This window comes from Hemitrygon akajei, chromosome 26, assembly GCF_048418815.1.
Source record: "Hemitrygon akajei chromosome 26, sHemAka1.3, whole genome shotgun sequence".
Taxonomy (NCBI): Eukaryota; Metazoa; Chordata; class Chondrichthyes; order Myliobatiformes; family Dasyatidae; genus Hemitrygon; species Hemitrygon akajei.
In genome coordinates this window covers 41,419,132-41,441,271 of record NC_133149.1, presented here as the reverse complement: position 1 = coordinate 41,441,271, position 22,140 = coordinate 41,419,132, and the positions used below count along the sequence as shown (strand labels likewise).

Below are 22,140 nucleotides of genomic sequence, written 5' to 3'. Positions count from 1 at the left end.
CCCAGTTTTTTTTTTGTTTTGAACTTTTTCCTGTTTCAGTTATCAAAAGATCGGGTGGACATGTCTGAATATGATATTTGGAACTCATGTTTGTATGTGTTATCGCTATTATTGTAATCCTGTTCTCTTGGTATTGCTATTATTGATATGTTCATTTAACTGATTATAATGCAATAAAAAGATTTGAAAAGAAAAACTAACTATTTGGGTTAAGCTATTTATTTTACTCAACTATACGAATTTCTTAGCGAATGCAATAATATTTCTGAAAATAAGACCATAAGACATAGGAGCAGAATTAGGCCATCTAGCCCATCGAGTCTGCTCCACCATTCAATCGTCGCTGGTCCGTTCTTATCCCCGTCCTTGGTCCCACTCCGGTCTTCTCCCTGTAACCTTTAATGCTGTGTCCAAACAAGTCCCCATGAGACAAAGGATGCTGTAGCCCCAGAGCAGTCAGCAAATCCATCCAGCCTGTCTCCCAAATACTGGTTCTTATATATATAACCCACTGGTTCAGCCACAATGACGTACAGCGATGAGTTCTGTATGCTGTACTTCGGGAAAGTTGTAAAGGCTTTAAAGACAGTACAGAAGGTTACATGATTCTTGGGAACATGGACTCTAGTTCTATGAGTAGGTGGAGAACCTGAGGTTGTTCTTTTTGGAACAGAGGAGCTTGGGAGGGGATCTGATAGAGGTGTTTAAAATCATGAAATGTAGACAGAAACCTTTCCAATTGGTGTAAGGTCAAGAACTATTGAGCATGCAATTTGTAAAGGAAGCAAAAGAGACGCAATGCAAAGAAAGATTTTTTACACAAAGAATAATTGGGATCTGGGTGGACTGCTGGCTACATTAGGTGAATCAGATTCAATTGCAATGTGTTTTTGTAAGCTCTTTACTTTATAATACCATCATTTTCAGGGCAGACATGGGGAAATCAAACTGAAAGCCCGAAGCCAGGTTTACTGCAGCTTTCTGCATATCTCATGGCCAATTATTCCAAGGGTGTTCGACCAGTCCGTGACTGGAGGAAAACAACAACAGTGGCCATTGATCTTATGGTTTACGCTATTCTGAATGTGGTATGTACTTGCGATCTGTCTGAACTCTATATTCAAATGGCTGTCTCAATGAAAACAACTACTTTGATTTACAGAGCAACAAAAGGTGGACTCTAACCATGTTTGACCATTGCAGTCAGTGTCCCTTGAGTGCAGGGACAATGGAGTTAGACTTCAAAGAATAAGGAACTTGATATTGGAAAGATTACTGTGCAACTGTACATAACAACATTTTAAAAATTAAATTAATTGAATTATTTCATTAAGACTGGTGTGGGAGATAAGGCAAAGTGTTGTATCTGCTGTAAGGAGCATCCCTGATCCACACTGCAGTAAGTGTCTGTAGCTTGAGGAATTTTGGTTCAGATTTGATGAGCTGCAGTCTGAGAGGAGTGAGGAAAGGTTATCTGGATATTTTGTTCCAGAACATAACTATATCCATTGTGCTTTAATGCTGTAGAACTTGTACTCTAAAAAGGCAGGAAGATGTGACTAACAGTGAGGCAAGTTTGAGGGTCCAGAAAGTACTGGTTGAAGTGTCTCAGGATGTGTCCAGCAGCTGAAGGGAGGAGCTGATCACAGTACTGGATGCCATTAAAGTTGGTGCAGTTATAGGGAATATAATAGTGAAGAGAGACAGTATAGGTAGAGGATGGGTAGTGTTCTCATAGCTGTAATCTAGTGTCTTGAAGGTTTCTGGGTTAAGGAGGCTCCTCAAATTGGGGGAGACTTGGATTTTGAGGAGAAAGACCCAATTGTCATGACCCACGTGGGAATCAATAATATTAATATAATAAAAGAGAAGATTCTTTTGAACAAATAGCAACAGTTTAGGTCCCAATTTCACTTGAATTAGACTGGGAGCAGTGTTCAAGCATAATTATTGGCTAGCCCTGTGGACATGTAGATCTCCTCTTATTTTTAATTGTATGGGCCAAGCTTTCTCGTCTGGAAAAGGGGCATAACAATCTCAGGAAGCACAGGAGAATAAAGCTAGAGCTTGAAGGGTTAACATATTCTTTATAGGACTGGATGACAAGGAGTGGTATGAGATGCTTAAAGCACCTGAAGGATTCAACAAGGGAGCATTTTCTTTAGCACTAGAGGCAAACTATTCAGAAATGGTATCAGGAAACATTTCGACACGGAAAGGGAAGGAGAAATCAAATTCAGCAGAAATAAAGAAAAGTCATAAAGGGTTGAATAGTGCACTCTTCTTCCAAACCTGAGAGACCAGTCTTCATCATGTCAGAATCAGAATCAGGCTTAATATCACCAGCATATGTGCCTCAGGCTTCTGTATCTCCTCCCTGATGATAGCAATGAGAAGAGGGCATGACCTGGGTGATGGGGTCCTTAATGATGGATGCCACCTTTCTGTAGCATCACTCTTTGAAGATGAGCTGGATACTACAGAAGCCTGTGCTCCTGATGGAGCTGACTATGTTTACAACTCTGCAGCTTACTTTGATCCTGAGCAAGAGTCCCCTCCCATACCAAACGGTGAGAATGCTCTCCACAGTACATCCGTAGAAATTTGCGGGTGTCTTTGGCGGCATACCACAACTCCCCAAACTCCTAATGAAGTAAAGCCACTGTTGTGTCTTCCTGTAGCTGCATTGGTATGCTGGGCATGTGCGTGCGCACACACACTGAATGGCCATGGATTATTAATTCCTTTCTCACAATTGAAAATTAATTTTGGTTGATGGTGTGCTTTATCTACTTTCAGGATGAGAAAAATCAAGTTTTAACCACCTATATCTGGTACCGACAGGTAAGAGTTAAGTCTGAGTGGGGTATTTTAACTGAACCTAAAATACCAAAAGAAAATTGTGAACATTGATATGTTCACGTTTGGAAATTCTTTATAGTATATATCAATATACCAAATTCAGCCATAAAATCAAGTTAATAGGGATAAAATCATGAGATACCTCTGCAGATCAGGCAGCATCTGTGAAGTCAGATCAATGGTGAAAATACTTCTGATGGAAAGGAATTCACCAGAAACTCTGCTTCTTTCTACAGCTTCTCCTTGATCTGCTGAGCATTTGCAGCATTTTCAGCTTTTCTTTTCAGATTTCTCATCATCAGATTAAAAAAGGCCATTTGGCCCATTATACACCAAATTTCCTGTTTTCCATTTACAGCTGTTTATTATCTTACTTCTGAAACATCAACTAAGTCCAAGGCACAAATTGAGCCAAAAACCTAAACCCGTGCATGGATTCCACAACCACAGAAAATTGCTCAACAGTCTGCCCTATACCTCTATGAGTGGATATTTCCTACCAATCATCCTACCTCCATACCTCAACAACAGCTCTATAAAGACTTGATGAGATAAAAAGAAAGGACAAAATAAAATATTGAAGCTCAGAGTCAATAAATAAAAATAAATAAATCTGAAGAATTCCTCTCTTCCCAATCAAGTGAACCAAGCTGTTCCAGGAAGTCTCAGAGATCAGGTCTTACCCACAAACATTTATACCCTGTGCTCTCTACCCCAATCCAGAAATGAACTGGTTCCTTTCTGACTGCACACAGAGTACAAACAGGCAACACACCAGCTTCATCCATCCCACTCTGCCAAGCTTCACTGGCATTGCCTTTACAGGGATGAAAAGGAGTCCTGACTATTCAAATTTAATATTGACAACATTTGCTAATTTTGTCTAAATACATGTTAAAATAATTTGATTATTTTATCAAGCTATCCCTAGTTCAGTCCTCAGAATATGTTGATCATTGACACAAAATGGCACGTTTCACCGTATGTTTTCATGTTTTGGCACACATGTGACAAAGGAAGCTAGACTTTAATCTAACCAATGCATTTCAGTTTTGGACAGATGAATTCTTGAAGTGGAATCCCCAGGACTTTGATGACATCAAACAATTATCCATTCCCACTGCAAATATATGGGTGCCAGACATTTTAATAAATGAATTGTAAGTCCTACATTTTGTTATTAATAGTAACAAAGAGTAAAACATACAACTTACATTTCATACCTGACTAGTTCAGGCACAGACAAGTCAGTGCTTAAATATATCCTCTAGAGATCTCTAAATTCTCATTATCAAGAAGTTGGATTTTCTTTCAATTTTCCTCTCACTTTAAGATCTAGGACGACTATGTTAAGAATATGTTAAAAACAGTACTATTATTTTTATACTTGTATATTCTTTTCAAATTTAATATGCTTAAACAAAGTTCAATTTTTAAAATTTATTACTTATTTACTGACTGCGTGTTATGCCGCTGGCGTTTAGGACAACAATGAAGGTCCTCCATCTCTGTCTGTCTTTGGCCATCTTCTCTATTGTGGCCCAGGTGTGGTTCAGGGTCAGCCATGCAGTCCCAGGTGGAAAATCAGGAATACCATTGCACTCAGATGTAGAAGTATTCTTCATTGCTCTTTCCGTAACAATTTTATTTGACCAGTCAGGTTTGTTAGCCCTGAGCTGAACCCCCAAACCTGGAGGGCTGGTGGACCACTCTTCATCTGACCTCTACCCTTTGACCTGTTTGGCATGGGTGACCCTACCAAGAGCCAAAGCACAAGGCCCTGACTCCAGCCAACATAGCTCTCTGGGTCTTTGAGGAACACAAGCCTCCAAACCTACGACAAGTCTGTGGTCCTCTTGGAGGACCATTTAATTTATTGGGCAACAAAAATGCCACTGGCAAGGCCAGCATCATTGCCCTTCCTCATTTATTGTCCATCATTACCTGTGAGCCTACTACAGAGGAGTGAAGAACAGTGGCATAATGGTTAATTCATTGCACAAGTGTCCAGCATCCTATTGAGTTTGATTGCAGCTGGGAAATATAAAACTCAGTGAGAAATCAATTCGGAATGAAAAGCTAATATAAGTAATGGAAATGAAATCAAATGACATAGTGACATCACAGTTGGTGTTGCTGCTGCAGAATTTGAGTGACCTGGGTTCAGTCCCAACCTCCAGTTGCCCACTGCCTGTGCAGAGATTACACATTACCCCTTGACAGTGTGGCTTTTCCCTGGCTGCTCTGGTTTCTGCCCATATTGCAAAATCATACTACTAGGTTAAATTATTGCTCTAAATTGTCACTAGTGTGGCTGGGTGGTAGCAGAAAGAGTGGGGAGATGAGGGTCCATGAGAAGGAATAGGTTGCAGGGGGGAAGAGTGGGAATGGTGAGACTAATAGGATGGTTCTGAGAACCAGCAGAGATTTCATAGGCCAAACGGCCTTCTTCTGTGACATTATAAAATACAAAATATGAAGTACATGAAATATTTTTGTCTGAGCTGGTCTAGATCTCACTCTGCATTCCAATCCCACTGAAGTGGTTGACTGATGTGGCCTTGCTAGGAACAAGTAGGGATGAACAATAAGAGCTGGCTTTGCCAGCAACACCCTGTGCTGATCATTGTGAGCATGTGCAGGAAGTGTGGCAACATTTGCGGGCGGCCCCTAGCACATCCTTAAGTTGCGTTGGTTGTTAATGCAAACAATGCATTTCACTGTATGTTTATATGTACACGTAACAAATAAATATGGATCTGAATGAAGTTAAAAGCAACTGGTCTGACCTAGGTTCCACAGAGATACTCTTCACCTATACCTTTCTATTTTATCTGGTTTTAATCCAGCTGTACTGTTTGCTTCAAGTATTCCCTGAGTTTGCAGCCTTTAAGATGAGTTTTCTCTCAGTGTTGATGTAGGTAAATCGCCTGATATTCCATACGTGTACGTTAACTATGAAGGTCAAGTGAAGAATTACAAGCCCATCCAGGTGGTCACTGCCTGCAGCCTGGATATCTACAACTTCCCATTTGATGTCCAGAACTGCACATTTACATTTACAAGCTGGCTGCATAACAGTAAGTAATAGATAAAGCAATATGCTTGTGGTGACTTTTCATGAAATAAAGAGGAGCAATTTTAACTTCAATGATTTTTAAATGGACAATTGATTCACTCATTTTACAACTTCATTGCCAAAATTAGGGGCATTTCAGAAACTTGTAGATCGGCACATGAATGATAGAAAAATGGAGGGCTGTGTAGGGTTAGATTGATCTTAGGGTAGATTAAAGGGTCAGCACCCCCGTGTGTGCTGAAGGGCCTCTATTGCACCTTAATGGTCTATGTTCTATATTCTAAATTGCCTTCAAGGAAGGTTCAAGATGGATCCTGCTGAACTTATCAGGAATGCAATGCAAAATTCCAAGATCCCATAACTGTTTATTAGTTCATTCTACGTTCAATACAATTGCATTAAAGGAAATTAATAGAATAAAATAAGAGAAAATATGGATAAATGGAAGGAGGAACAATGGGAGGGAAAGAAGAGAAAGGAATGGAAAAAGAAGAGAGAAGTGATGTGTTTATAAAGGGTGTTTAATAGTCCAGAGCATTCCAGAATCAGGAAGCAATGCAGAAGATAGAAAAAGGTTGTTCAGGCCACTTTTACTCCAGTTCCTGGATGATGCAGCTTTATTGATGGGTTACTGCTAATGTTCATCACACTCCAAGTAAAGAAATGTTTTCAGATTCATTCTCTCTTCATTTAAATTAATGATCTCTGGTCTTATTGATCTGACTTCTATTTACATTATTTCTTAACCATTTAAGACTAAGTATTCCTTCATCTAGTCCTTTCCAATGCTTTTTTTAACAGCAAAGCTTAATTTTCTTTATTCTTTCCCCAGATTATCTTTTCTACAGTTTTGAAGTTCCAACACTGATATGTACCTATTCCTATCAGTGTAAAAATAGATAGAAATGTTAGCCACTCAAATGTAGGGGCATTATGTAGGGAGATGCAGAGATTTTGGTAGTTTATATTGTAAATAAATATGCTGATCTGGGACACACCAGCAAAACTGAGTAAAAGATTGACATTTCTGTGTCATTAATATGCTTTATAAATGCAATATTAACCAACCCTTTTAATGGCTGACTTGTAACGTAATAGCAATAAAGTAGTGGACTGAAAATGAGAGAACAGGCTGGTTACTAATTACTATGAGATGAACCTTTTCCCATTGCTCACTATTGCAACATCTAAAGAATTCTCATTGGGAAAATGGGATGGTTAAAGGATTCTGAATATTTTCCAGTGCTATTTGTTCAAGAGGCCACTGTGCTTCTGGAATTTGAAGTCTAAAGAAGTTGTTAGTATCTACTGACACTGACAGCACCAGCCAAAAGCTACTGCATAACCATTGTGTTAATTATGGAGAGAGTCACAGCAAATAGTCCAATTCTATAAGAACATAAGTCAGAGGAGTACAATTAGGCCATTCAGCCCATTGAGTCTGCTCTGCCATTCAAACATGGCTGTTTTATTTTCCTTCTCAACCTCATTCTCCTGCCTTCTCCCTGTAACCTTTGACACCCGACTCATCAAGAAACTATCAACCTCTGTTTTAAGTATACCCAATGACTTGGCTTCACAGCCTTCTGTAGCAATGAATTCCACAGATTCACCACCCTTCGGCTAAAGAAATTCCTCATCATCACTGTTTTAAAGGAATGTCCTTCTAATTCCTTACCACTGTCAAGCTGTCAACAGTGTCTAACTATAAAAGAATATCTGTGTGACTAAAACCATTACAAAGAGTCCCAATTAAAGAAAGGTGGTTTCTTCAACAAACTGCTGACTGAAGGAAAGTTACAGCATGTAAATTATGGTGAGAGTAAGCGTTCGGCACGGACTAGAAGGGCCGAGATGGCCTGTTTCCGTGCTGTAATTGTTAAATGGTTATATGGTTATATGCATGAAAGTTTGTGCAAGGTAACTTTCAGAAAGCATGATGGACAGGAGATTTTTCATAAACAACTCTATTTACATCAACAATGAGGCTGTGTTAATCTGCCTACACAACCATATAAAGCGGAAGGAAACTGCTATCTGGAGATAGGAAGATTAATGTGATCAGAGAGCCAACTCACAGTGCTGTTGTGCACCATCTAGTGGTTGATTCAATTGTGACATGGCAAGGAGACTTTGGAATATGTTCCTGATGCAATATTTTAACAGGAGAATGATATCTAACTTAAAGGGGAGTCAACTGAAATGAATGTATAAAACACAAAAAAGGGGAATAAATATCAAAAAATTACATCAGATGCAATTTTGAATAAAAAGGATAGCAGAGATGTTAGCTATCCCATGTGATTCCAAATATTTACAAATAAGCCATCTTGTATCGAGATGAACCAAATTCTAACTGAACTTTTACTAGATGAACTATCTGGATGAAGTGAACTGCACAGGAAGAAAGGCAGAGATTTTGATCGTTTATTTTGTAAAATAAATATACTACGTCGACTCAGGCCTTGGGGGCTGGTGTCAGGCACGATGATAGATTCTCCACTCCTCCCTCTCCCTCATCAGTGTGTTCAGTTCATCTACATTAGCTGCGCCACTATCTTCTAGGAGCGTGTTGACCATAGTCTTGGGAGGGCGCCCAGGGTCCATCCTCCCATGCTTGGGCTCCCATGTGATGACTAGGGCTAGCAGGTAGCTCAGGGTGGCTGACCTGGAATTGTACAGAAGATTGACAATTCTGTCATTAATGAGTCATTTTGCTTTTTGTATCATAATTGAGAGAGAACATGTCTTTATTGATGGTTTTGGTTATAATGTAGGGAACTTTTAACTGAATAATGGCAGCTATAATATTATAGCCCTCCCTCAGGAACATGAAAACAAGTTACTTAGACTCTTTACACCATTCATCTTGGCTGATCTGTGACTTAACCCAGTATACCCATTTTCCCTATATATGTGAATTAAAAATATTATCAATACTAGATTTCACATCTGCACATTCTTGATGGTAGAAAACAATTCTAAGTTTTCACTACCCTCTAACTGCAGGAGACAGTGGTTATGTTCCAGATGCTGGGAAAGTCCGGTACCAGAGGGCATGGTTTGAAAATAAGGGGTAAGTCATTTAGGACAGAGTTAAGGAAAAACTTCTTCTCCCAGAGAGTTGTGGGGGTCTGGAATGCACTGCCTCGGAAGGCAGTGGAAGCCAATTCTCTGGATGCTTTCAAGAAGGAGCTAGATAGGTATCTTATGGATAGGGGAATCAAGGGATATGGGGACAAGGCAGGAACCGGGTATTGATAGTAGTTGATCAGCCATGATCACAAAATGGCGGTGCAGGCTCGAAGGGCCGAATGGTCTACTTCTGCACCTATTGTCTATTGTCTATTGACTATGTGGAGAGATTGAGTTGCTTGGGTCTGTACTCACTGGAATTCAGAAGAATGAGAGGAGATCTTATGGAAACATAAAATTATGAAAGGAATAGATAAGATGGAGGCAGGAAAGTTGTTTCCACTGGTGGGTGAGACTAGAACTAAGAGACATAGCCTCAATATTTGGGGGAGTAGATTTAGGATGGAGATGAGGAGGAACTGCTTTTCCCAGAGCATGGTGAATCTGTGGAATTCTCTGCCCAAAAAAGCAGTGGAGGCTACATCAGTAAATATATTTAAATTAAAGTTGGATAGATTTTTGCATAGTAAGAGAAATAAGGGTCCTGGGGAATAGGCAGGTAGGTGGAGATGAGTCTATGGCCAGATCTGTCATGATCTTATTGAATGGCGGGGCAGGTTCGATGGGCCAAATGGTATACTCCTGCTCCTATTTCTTATGTTCTTATGTAAGACCTGGATTAAAAGGTCTGAATTTTGGATTATAGCCCCTAAACCTTGATTCCTCAACTAATGGGAGCATTTTCTCTCTATCTACCCTAAAAAACCATCTCCTAAATTCCAGTGAATATCTAGCCCTAGTTAATAGAATCTTTCCTTTGTACGTCTTTGGATCATGAGAGGAAACTGGAGCACTCGGGGAAAACCCATGTTTTCCATCAGGAGAACGTACAAAGAACGGAGCTGTAATTGAACTCCAAACTCCGGAATATCCCGAGCTGTAATAATGTTGTACTTACCGCTGCTCTATCATGGCGCCCAACATACGTACTGTACAGTATATATTTGCACAATTTGTCTTATTTTGCACATTGGTTGGTTGCCAGTCTTATTTATGTATAAATTTTTCATAATTTCTATTGTATTTCTCTATTTTCTCTATTTTCCTGTAAATGCCTGCAAGAAAAACTAATTTCAGGGTTAGTATATGGTGACATATACAGTACATACTTCGATAATAAATTTGCCTTGACTGTGGCATCTTTCATCAACCATTTTATCACCTGCCCTAGTATTTTCTTAGGAGACTCAGTCAAGGTCTTGATAGCATTTTTTTGAAGTACCTTTGAATACTTCACATTAAAAAAATTAATTGCTATGTGTGGTTGCAATGTTCTTCTGAAATTAGTGAGCCATCTGCTTTGCCTTGATGTTTCTAGTTCGGGACATCAATATCTCACTGTGGCGCTCACCTGAGCTTGTAAAGTATGACAGGAACGTTTTCATGAACCAAGGAGAGTGGGAACTACTTTACGTCGATACACAATACAATGAATTCAACCTGGAAAGAGAGGTATCAGATGGCTATGCAGAAATGCACTTCTTTGTAAGTGGTTTTACTTAATATTTACTGATAGCCTTTGATCTACACAAGACCTTATGATAATATGACTTGACAAATATCAATATAGCAACACAGGAATTGCTGGAAACACTCAGCAGGTCAAGCAGCATGTGTGGAAAGAAAAGCAGAGTGCACATTCAAGTCTAAAACATCTTCAAACTAGTAAGAGAGATAAAATATGAAAAAGGTAAAATTTTCCAATGAGGATTCATCAACTTGAAACATTAACTCTGTTATTCTTTTGACAGATGTTCCTTGATCTGCTGTGTATTTCCAGCAATTTCTGTTTTTATTTCAGATATCCAGCATCTGCAATTTCTTTTGACTTCCATTTACTGTTATATTCTTGAGACAATGTATTGTGTATTGCATATGGATTTTTCTTTTGTGAGATGGAAGGTTTGCTTTCTATCTAAAATTCCCTTGAACTGAGAGCTTGTTGGGTCACTTTAGTAGTCAAGTATTGTGGATCTGGAGTCACTAGTAGGCCATGTTAGGATGACAATTCCCCTTCCCCAAAAGAAGTGAACGAGATAGATTTTGCTACAATCCAATGACCATTGTTACCAATACTGACTTCTCCACATCTGGAACCTGAAATTAAATTCACTCTCAGCTGATGGGACTTCCTTTGTTTTTAGAGAATGTGAATGTAGGATAAAGGTTCATGATGTATATGAAAGTTGGATTGAAAGAAGAAAATAAATCAAAAGAACAATGATTAAATGACACCAACTTCAAATTAGCAGTACAAGTTTGAGATCATTGGGAGAAATGAAGAGTTTATGCTTTTGTTTAGTAAATTTCCAAACAATTTTGACAAATGCTTCACAAACAATGAAGAATAGGGGAAGTCTTGCAGTGATGAAGCATGTCCTCAAAATTACGCTGGAGTGTCAGTCTGAATTTTGTGTTCTGGCCTCTGGAGTTGAACTCCAACCCAAACCTTCTGATCAAAGTTGACAGTGCTGAAGACTACTGAGTCATGTTGCGTATGATATCCCCCAACCCCAAACTTTACAGCTTTGCATGTACTTATCTAGGGAAAGACCCTCAATCTTCTGCTCATATTCCATCTTTTCAATTGGCGAATGTTGGCATTTATTGTTCTTTAAAATAAGGGAGTTTTCTAAAATATTTACAGGTACTGGAGAGAAAGCACCTCAGGGCTGGTATCTATATTCAATGAAGAATTAATTTGCATTGGAAGCAGTAAACTTGGACCTACAAGTACCTGGGACTGGACACACTGGAGGCCGTGGTAGAACAAAGGAGCCCCCAGAAAATCCTGGCAATTCTGGACAATGTTTCTCACCCTCTGCATGCCACCTTGGCTGAACAGAGGAGCACTTTTCATAATAGACTAGGACAACTGCACTGCTCCAAAGAGCGATATACGAGATCATTCTTATCCTTGGCCATTATGCTCTATAACGAGTCAGCCTATATAGTCAGGAAAGTGATTAACCCCCCCCCCACCCCCCATTAGATGGTTATTAATCCCTGTTTACCAGAGCTCTATTTAAGCTCTGTTTACCACCCACTGCTTATCTGGACAGTGAGCATGTGCACCCATTACTGTATAATATTAAGGTAATTCTTGCACTTGCACTACCATCCTATCAGTGTGAACTTGTAAATCTTGTACATCTTATTTTTAAGGTAACTTATTTTTTATTCCTTCTTACTTCTCTTCTAATATTTGTATATCTGTGCACTTTTAATGCTACTGTGATACTGTAATTCCTTTGGGGTCAATAAAGAGATGTTCCGCGCTATATCTCTAAATAAATCAAAATAAATTAAATAACACTGCACTGTGGTGTCTGTATAGATTCTGAGCCATAATCACAGCACACCCTCTATTTCCTTAGAAGTTTGCGAAGATTCAGCACGACATCTGAAAGTTTGACAAACTTCCACAGAAATGTGGTGGACAGTATTTTAACTGGTTGCATCACAGCCTGATAATGGAAACACCAATGCCCTTGAATGGAAAATCCTACAAAAAGTAGTGGATATGGCCCAGACCATCACAGATAAAGCCCTCCCCATGACTGAGCACAACTACACGAAGCACTGTCGCAGAAAAGCAGCATCAATCATCAGGGATCCCCACTACCCAGGCCATGCTCTCTTCTAGCTGCTGCCATCAGGAAGAAGGTCCAAGAGCTACAGAATCCACACCAGCAGGTTCAGGAACAGTTATTACCCCTCAATTATCAGGCTCTTGAACCAGAGAGAATAACTCCACTAAACTTCACTTGGTCCATCATTGAACTGTTCCCAGAACCAAAGGACTCACTTTCAAGGACTCTTCATCTCATGTTCTTGATATTTATTGCTTACTTACTTATTATTATTTTCTCTTTTGTACTTGCACAGTTGGTTGTCTTTTGCACATTGGTTGTTTTATGTCCTGTTGGGTGTGGTCTTTCATTGATTTTATTGTGTTTCTTGGATTTACTCTGTATGCCCACAAGGAAATGAATCTCGGGGTTGTGTACTTTGATAATAAATTTACCTTGACCTTTTTACTTTGAACTTTAGATGAGTGGTAGAATCTAGAGCAGTTGATGAAAGTTATGATTTGTGTAGGATTGCTGTCATGGTCTCATTGGGCCAAAGGGTCAGTTTTCAAGCTGTATCTTTCTGTGACCCAATCCAAAATTGGCAGCTCATCCAATTAGTCCATGTCAGTGTTTATACTCCACTCCATTCCTTTCATCTTTCTTTAGCTAAATCTGTCAGTATAGCCCTCTATTCCTTCTCACTCAAATGTTTGTCTAGTCTCCCCTTAAATACATCTTCATAATTTACTTTAACCAATCCCCAATTTATTTAATTCCACATTCTGACTGTTGTTTGGATTTTGTGATAAAAATCTTTTACTACATTCTCTCTACATAACCCATGTCACACCCCTTCATACTTCCAAAGACCTATTAGATCACTCTCTCAGCCTTCTTATGAGAAAATAAATCTCGGTTGTTCATTAATAAAGCTAATCTCTCTCTTTTAAACATAATCTTTCATCATTACCTGGTGTATGTATCCTTGCATTTCTGGATTCATCTAATTCCCAGGAGTGGGTCTTGAACCTTTGAAGTCAGAGGTGAAAGTGGTACCTACAGAGCCAAGGCTGATATTTTGCAGCCGATAATTACCCTGTAGTGTGAACTTTGGTCTTGCAGTTGTCGTATTCCTTTGAAGGAGGTGGAGGGCAATGCCTTTCGTTGTTGAAATTCTCACAAGAATATTTCTCCCTTGCTTTATTTCAGCTGGTCATCAGAAGGCGCCCCTTGTTCTATGCTGTTAGTTTGCTACTACCCAGCATCTTTCTGATGGTCATGGACATCATCGGATTTTATTTGCCACCAGACAGTGGAGAGAGAGTATCATTCAAAATTACCCTTCTCCTTGGGTATTCTGTTTTCCTAATAATCGTTTCTGATACTCTTCCAGCCACTGCCATTGGGACTCCACTGATAGGTAAGTAGAACCCACTTTCTTGTCCATTCTTCAGGAATTTTTCTAAGTTTCATTCCTCTAGTTAATCTCCTTCCCAACTCCATCACCACATCCAATCTCCGCCCCTTCCATTTCAACATTTCCAAACTCTCCAAGTTTACCTGACTGTATGCAGTTCGCAAAGAGTATAACATATGGGAGCAGAATTAGGCCATGCAGCCCATCAAGAGTGCTCCACCACTCAATCATGGCTGCATGGTTATTCATAAAATTCTATTGTTATTTTCCTGTAAATGCCTGCAAGAAAATGAATCTCAAGATAGTATATGGTAATGTATACATACCTTGATGTTCGGATTTTGAACCTTGCTTTGAAATATGAATTCATGGGCTGACAGAAAGGTATCACTATGAAATCTATGAAAAGTTGATTAGGTTAAACCGTTTCAAGATTTGAATCTTATTCGCCTCTTTCATCTCTTGCTCCAGGTGTGTACTTTGTGGTGTGCATGGCCTTGCTGGTGATCAGCCTGACTGAGACCATTCTCATTGTGCGACTGGTGCACAAGCAAGACCTCCAACCCCACGTGCCTCAGTGGGTGAAGCACCTGGTCCTGGAGAAAGCTACCACCTTACTCTGCATCCGCAACAAAAACCGGTTCAGTCCCATGCACCAACACATCGGGGACAGGAAACTCAGCTCTGGTAGGTGGAAGGATCCCTGGGCAAACAAATGATTTCACAAGAATTTCTGACTACATCTGGGATTCAAGTCACAGACTCATACAGCACAGAAACAGGCCCTTTAACTCACTGGTCCACACCAACCAAGATGCTAATCCAAGCTAGTTCCATTTGGCCCATTTGACCTTCTAAACCTTTCCTAAACATGGACCTGTTCAACTGTCTTCTAAAACTTACCTGTCTCAACCACATCGTCAGGCAGCTCATTCCATATTCATGCCATTCTTTTTTGTTAAAGAAAAAGATGCCCCTGAAGTTCTGATTAAATCTTTCCCCTCTCACCTTAGTTCTTTGATCCCCAACTGTGGGATTGAGGAACTGAAGTGCAGAGGATTCAAGAGACCAGCCCAATTCACCCTGAAAACTGCAGCACCAACAAGACACCTTCCACACAACCCTCCCCATCTTCACACACATCTCAACTTCCCTCTTCACTTCCTGTCTCCTGAGAGAGGCAATAAACAAAAGAGCAAGGAGAGATGTTATGGGCAATACATCTGAAGATTGATTTCCTACTAAAATGAAGACCAGTCTGAGAATGTGGTGAGGGCAGCCCGCTAGTGTCGCCATGTTTCCAGCACCAACATAGCATGCCCCCAAATTGCTGACCCTAACACCTACACCTTTGGAATGTGGAAGGAAGCCAGAGCACACAGGTGACACCCACATCATCAGGGGGAGAACATACAGACTCCTTACAGACAATGGTGGGAATTGAACTGTGATTGCAACCACTGTTCATTGTAAAGTGTTACGCTAACTGCTATGCTACCATGCCACCCCCACAATTAACTTCTGTCCTGATCTTAGTTCAAGTGTCAGTACAGGATCAACAATTATCCATGGATTTTAGACCATAAGACCACAAGGTATAGGAGCAGAATTAGGCCATTTGGCCCATCGAGTCTGCTCCCCATTTCATCACGGCTGATCCATTTCTCTCTCAACTCCAATCTCCTGTCTTCTCCCTGTATCCCTTCATGCCCTGACCAATCAAGAATCTATCAACCTCTGCCTTAAATATACATAAAGACTTGGCTTTCACCGCTGCCTTTGGCAACAAATTCCACAGATTGATCACTCTCTGGCTAAAGAAACCCCTCCTCATCTCCATTCTAAATGGACATCCCTCTAGTCTGAGTCTGTGTCCTCTGATCTTAGGCTCCCCCACCATAGGAAACATCCTCTCCACGTCCACTCTATCGTGGTAGCCTCGTGTGGAACCTTGTCAAAGGCCTTTTGAAAATCCAACCACAAAACATCCACTGATTCCCCTTTGTCTATCTTGCTTGTTATTTCTTCAAAGGATTCCAACAGATTTGTCAGGCAAGATTTCCCCTTAAGGAAACTATGCTGACTTCAGCCTATTTTATCATGCGCCTCCAAGTACCCCGAAACCTCATCCTTAAAAATTGACTCCAACATCTTCCCAACCACTGAGGTCAGACTAACTGGCCTATAATTTCCTTTCTTCTGCCTCCCTCCCTTCTTGAAGAGTGGAGTGATATTTGCAATTTTCCAGTCCTCTGGAAAAATGCCAGAAACTATTGATTCTTGAAAGATTATTACTAGTGCCTCCACAATCTGTTCAGCCTCCTCATTCATAACCGTGGGGTGTAGACCATCTGATCTAGGTGACTTATCTACCTTCTGACCTTTCAGTTTTCCAAGCACTTTACTTTACTTTAAAACCACAGAACCACAGAACACTACAGCACAGTACAGGTCCTTCAGCCCTCCATGTTGTGCTGACCCATATAATCCTTAAAAAAAGTATTAAACCCACACTACCCCATAACCCTCTATTTTTCTTTCATCCATGTGCCTGTCCAAGAGGCTCTTAAATACCCCTAATGTTTTAGCCTCCACCACCATCCCTGGCAAGTCATTCCAGGCACTCACAACCCTCTGTGTAAAAAACTTACCCCTGATGTTTTCCCTAAACTTCCCTCCCTTAATTTTGTACATATGCCCTCTGGTGTTTGCTAATGGTGCCCTGGGAAACAGGTACTGACTATTCACCCTATCTATGCCTCTCATAATCTTGTAGACCTCTATCAAGTCCCCTCTCATTCTTCTAAGCTGCAAAGAGAAAAGTCCCAGCTCTGCTAACCTTGCTTCATATGACTTGTTCTCCAAACCAAGCAACATCCTGGTAAATCTCCCCTGCACCCTCTCCATAGCTTCCACATCCTTCCTATAATGAGGTGACCAGAACTGAACACAATACTCTAAGTGCGGTCTCACCAACGATTTGTAGAGTACTTTACTTTACTTAATTGTCACCAAACAATTGATACTAGAGTGTACAATCATCACAATGATATTTGATTCTGCGCTTCGCAAAGGACTGACAAAGGGTCTCGGCCCAAAACGTTGACAGTGCTTCTCCCTATAGATGCTTCCTGGCCTGCTGCGTTCCACCAGCATTTTGTGTGTGTTGCTTGAATTTCCAGCATCTGCAGATTTCCTCGTGTAATACTGATCAATCTGACTTTAGCTTCTCCATCTTAAATTGAAAGGTGAATTCTGTCATGTTATGATCACTGGCTCCGAAAGGTTCCTTTACCTTAAGCTCTCTAATCAATTCTGGTTCATTGCAGAATACCCAATCCAGAATAACTGATCCCCTAGTGGGCTCACTCAACGATGAACTGTTCTATAAAGCTATCTTGTAAGCATTCTATAAATTTTCTCTCTTGGATCCAGCTATAGCTCCAACCTGATTTTTTCAAACCACCTGCATATTGAAATTTCCCATGACTATCGTAACATTGCCCTTCTGACATGCATTTTCTGTTTCCCGCTGTAAATTGTAGACCACATCTTTGCTGTTGTTCGGAGGTCTGGATACAACCCCCATCAGGGTCTTTCTACCCTTGCAGTTCCTTAGCTCTACCCATGTCAATTCTACACCTTCCGATCCTATGTCACCTTCTTCTAATGATTTGATTTCAATTTTATCAACAGAGTCACCCCAGCCCTTCTGCTTGCCTGTCCTTTCAATAACATATGTATCCTTGGGCATTGCATGCATTCAAATATAACACCTTCAGTCCTGTATTCATTACCCTTATTGATTTTTCTCTCCTTTCACTTTGCAACTTACCCTGTTGACTGCAATTTTATCCTATCATCAGCCTGTCCTTGCTAGCAGTCTCAATACACACTGTCCCTGTTTGTAAACCAACTATCACCTCAGTACTATCACTCCAGTTTCCAGTCCCCTGCCAAATTAGCTTAAACTGTGTCAAACAGCTCTAGCTATCCTGCCCACAAGGGTACTGGTCACCCTCTGGTTCAGGTGTAACCTGTTCCTTTTGTACAGGTCATACCTTCTCCAGAAGAGATCTCAATGATCCAGAAATCTGAACCCCTGCCCCCTGCATCAGTTCCTCAGCCACACGTTTATCTGCCAAATCATGCTATTCTTACCCTCAATGACCTATGGCACAGACAGCAATCCAGAGATGACTACCCTGGAAGTCCTGCTTTTCTACCTAACTCCTTAAAATCTCTCTTGAGGACCTCCTCACCTTTACTACCTATGTCATTGGTGCCAGTATGTACCAAGATGTCTTTCTGCTCATCTTCCTCCTTTAGAATGCTGTAGACCCAATCTGAGACATCCCTGACCCTAGCATCAGTGAGGCAACATACGATCCGGTGTCTCTATTAGATCCACAGAAACTTGTCTCTATTCCTCTAACTATGGAATCTCCTGTAACTACTGCAGTCCTCTTCACCTCTTGTCTCTTCTGAGCCAGAGCCCCGTAGTAGGTCGTTTGCCTCAGCAATATGCAAAGTGGAATTGAGGGGAATGGCCAGAGGGGTACTCTGCACTGGCTGCCCATTTCCCTTCCCTCTCCTGACAGTCACCCAGTTATCTGCCTCCTGCAACTTAGGAATGACTACCTCCCTGTCATCAGTCACTTCTTCAATCTCCCAGATGAACCAAAGGACATCAAGCCACAGCTCCAGTTCCTTAATACATTCTCTGAGGAGCAGCAGCTCGGTGCACCTGGTGCAAATGTGGTTATCCAGAAGGTTGAAGGTGTCCCAGAATTCCCACATCTCACACACAGAAGAAAACACTGAATGAATAGAGAAGAAACTTGCCAGATACCTACCTCACCCAACCCTGATCTCACCTAAACCTGATGCGCTGAAGCCACTCCAACACTGGCCCACTCACACAATGGCCACTCCACTTGCCCCTGCCTTATTTTTATTCACCCTTTCTAATGATTCCCATTCACTGATTGGCCACGTTCCAACTCCGAAAACTGCCGCGAAGCGCTGCCCTTTTCAATTTTCAGCCGCATACCTAAGAAAAATCTCCGCTTCTTCCCATGCTCCTGCACACTGATTGGGCATAGTTCAACTCCGAAAACTGCCGCAAAGCGCTGCCTTTTTAAATCTTCAACTGCGTTCCAAAGTGAAATCATCGCTTCTTCTCGAGTTCCTGGACACAGATTGCGCGCAGTCCATTTCCAAAAACTGTCGCAAAGAGCTGCCTTTTTTTTAAATCTTCAGCCGCGTATCTAAGTGAAATCACAGCTTCTTCTCCTGCTGCTGCTCACTGATTGGGCGCAATCCAACTCTGAAAACTATCGCGAAGCTCTGTCTTTTTAAATCTTCAACCTTGTGCCTACGTGAAATCGCCACTTTTTGTCATGCTCCCGTTCACTGATTACATGCAATCTAACTCCGAAAACTGCCGCAAAGCGCTGCCTTTTTTAATCTTCTTCAACGTACCTAAGTGAATTTGCCGCTTCTTCTCTAGCTCCCGTTCCCTAATTGGGCGCAATCTTAGTAGGTAGGGAGGAAATGAATAGGGAATTTCTACTGGAGTGTGAGTGTGAGTGTGTAAGTTTGTGCTTATACACAAACCATGACAATGCTACTATAGCTGCCTCCTCAAAACTCCGATGACCCAGGTTCAATCCTGACAGAGTGCTATCTGGATGGAGTTTGCACGTGCTCTCTGTGGCCATGTGACCTTTCATGATCTTTATAGGCACAGTATATGAGTGGTAGAATCATGGAGGAGCTAATGGGAATATAGGGAGAATAGAATGACTCAAGGTAGGATAAGTGTAAATGGTTGCTTGATGGTTGGCATGGTTCTTATGGGCTGAAGGGCCTCTCTGTCTGTATCCCTGTATGATTCTACACAAGCATGATTTGTGTACATGTGCAATTCATTGGGTTTACATACAACATATAAAATATCACAATAGGATGAAATAAATCATTTTACTTGAGACTGTCTGATGGTCATTTAACTCACCAATAAATATTGCTAGTAGAGAATTATTCAGGATGGTCACCATTTTCAAGAAAATAGAACTTGGAGTAAAATTTTAATTAACATCCAACAAGCTGTTGAACTTATCTTTAACCTTGCAAGGACTGTCAAAGAGGAGAGTTGAAGTCATAAAGGATTCTACAGAATGATCCACTCTCTGTACTGTCTCCAAAATACATGAGGGAATTCCACCCTATTTAATTTCAAATTTTTGAGCACAGATTTATGGCTGATGTTCCAGTGAAGCATGAGGAAATGCTGCATTCTCAAGGGTGCCAACCTTTCAGAAAAGATGTTAAAACAAATTGTTGTAATGTTATCAGATGGATGTCAAATTAACTGTGGCAGTACTTCAGAGAGGAGCAGGGAGTTCCACCCAGTGCCCTTTCCAGGGTGACCTTTCAACCAACATCATAGCATGGTAGCATGGTGGTTAGCATAACTATTGCAGTGCCTGCAACCTGGGTTCAATTTCCACTGCTGTCTGTAAGGAGTTTGTACATTCTCCCCATGACTGTGTGGGTTTCTGCTGGGTGCTCCAGTTTTCCTCACATTCCAACGACTTGCAGATTAGTAGGTTAATTAGTCACATGGTTTAATTTGGGGTAGCATGGGCTCATTGGACAGAAGAGCCTGTTACCATGCTGTGTGTGTTGCTCGGATTTCCAGCATCTGCAGACTTTCTCTTGTCTGCTACCATGGTGTATCTCTACATAGTATAAAAATTACTCAGACAGATTATCTGGTCATCACTTCATTGTTGCTTATTGTTTACAAATTGACTCTCCTGACTCATACATTGAACCTCAGACAACACATTAAATTGATTTCAATAATTCTTCAGCATTTTTAGGATATCTTGTTGTCAGGAAAGACAAAACCCATGGGAAATGTTTCTGTCTTTAATTTGGATGATTAGAATTGGATATTTTCGTGCCAGTTATATCTTAGTACCTGAAATGCTCCAAATGCAAATACATAGCAGCTGTGTTGCATTTATAAAGTGTCTTTAACACTTTATAACATCCCATAGCACCCTATAGAAATATTATCAAACACAATTTGACTGTAAACTATTTGAAGCATTAAGATATGCAATCCTCAAGGAGGTATGCTTTCAGAGCATCTCGAAGGGATAATGTAATTTGAGAGTGGTGAAGTTTAGGGAGGTAATTTCAGAGTTTATGGTTGTGGGCTAAAGAAATTAAAATTGAGAATGTGTAGGAGGCCAGAAATGGAGTTCTTAATAAGTTGTAGGCCTAGAGATGATAAAGGAGATGGAGAAGCCATGGCTGCAGGGAACTTGAAAAGCAAGGTAATGGTTTGAAACTGAAAGCAATTTTTTAAAACTTTACCTCAGCAGTGCAACTGAATCACTTTACCTGTGAAAATGGAGCACAATACGACAAACCAGTGGATGCTGATCTATCTCAAACCCCAGTGGACAGTATCCTGCACGAGATTTCAGCCATCCGACAGTTCCTGGAGAAGCGAGAGGAGTACAGGGATATCGCGAAGGAATGGCTCCAGGTGGGCTATGTCTTGGATGTGCTCCTCTTCCGCGTGTACCTGGTGGCTGTGCTGGCTTATGGAATCAGCCTGGGCACTTTGTGGTCTATCTGGCAATATTCCTGAGACAACGGATTGCAAGCCATGTAGCTTCTGTCCACCTGGCAAGGTAAACACATACAAGTTTGCTTTCTACCTTGTCTTACATCAACTTAGATTGTCGACAGGCTGTAAACAGGCCTTTTGGCCCTACCGGTCTATGTTCTACAATGGTCTCTTCCCCTTCTTCCTTCTTTTCCTTTTTCTCACATATGCTAATCTAACTTTCCATTCAACACATTGGTTTTAAATATTCAAATATTCTGAGCAACCACACCTTAGAATACTTTTGTCCTCAGTCGCTTGGACTGAAGATGCAATATATTAGCACCATGCAATGTTTTCTGATGCCAAAATTAGGTTGCAT

At 40.8% G+C, this 22,140-nt stretch overlaps 1 protein-coding gene across 1 annotated transcript; it reads left to right on the top strand.

Moving 5' to 3' along the window:
* Positions 1–525: 525 nt before the first annotated feature.
* Positions 526–21,886, top strand: LOC140716710 (5-hydroxytryptamine receptor 3A-like). Its single transcript, XM_073029523.1, has 11 exons — positions 526–547; positions 928–1,088; positions 2,800–2,844; positions 3,913–4,022; positions 5,773–5,942; positions 10,455–10,621; positions 13,921–14,131; positions 14,600–14,773; positions 18,863–18,869; positions 18,902–18,947; positions 21,513–21,886. Exons 1-11 carry the CDS (start codon positions 526–528, stop codon positions 21,798–21,800), a joined length of 1,401 nt encoding a protein of 466 aa, XP_072885624.1. The 3' UTR covers positions 21,801–21,886.
* The last annotated feature ends 254 nt before the right edge of the window (positions 21,887–22,140 follow it).

Coding starts and splice junctions, on each gene's coding strand:
- LOC140716710 (XM_073029523.1), top strand. CDS start 526: ATGACGTACAGCGATGAGTTCT. Junction 10,622..13,920: donor ATGCAGAAATGCACTTCTTT/GTAAGTGGTTTT, acceptor GCTTTATTTCAG/CTGGTCATCAGAAGGCGCCC. Junction 18,948..21,512: donor TCTCACACACAGAAGAAAAC/ACTGAATGAATA, acceptor GCAATTTTTTAA/AACTTTACCTCAGCAGTGCA.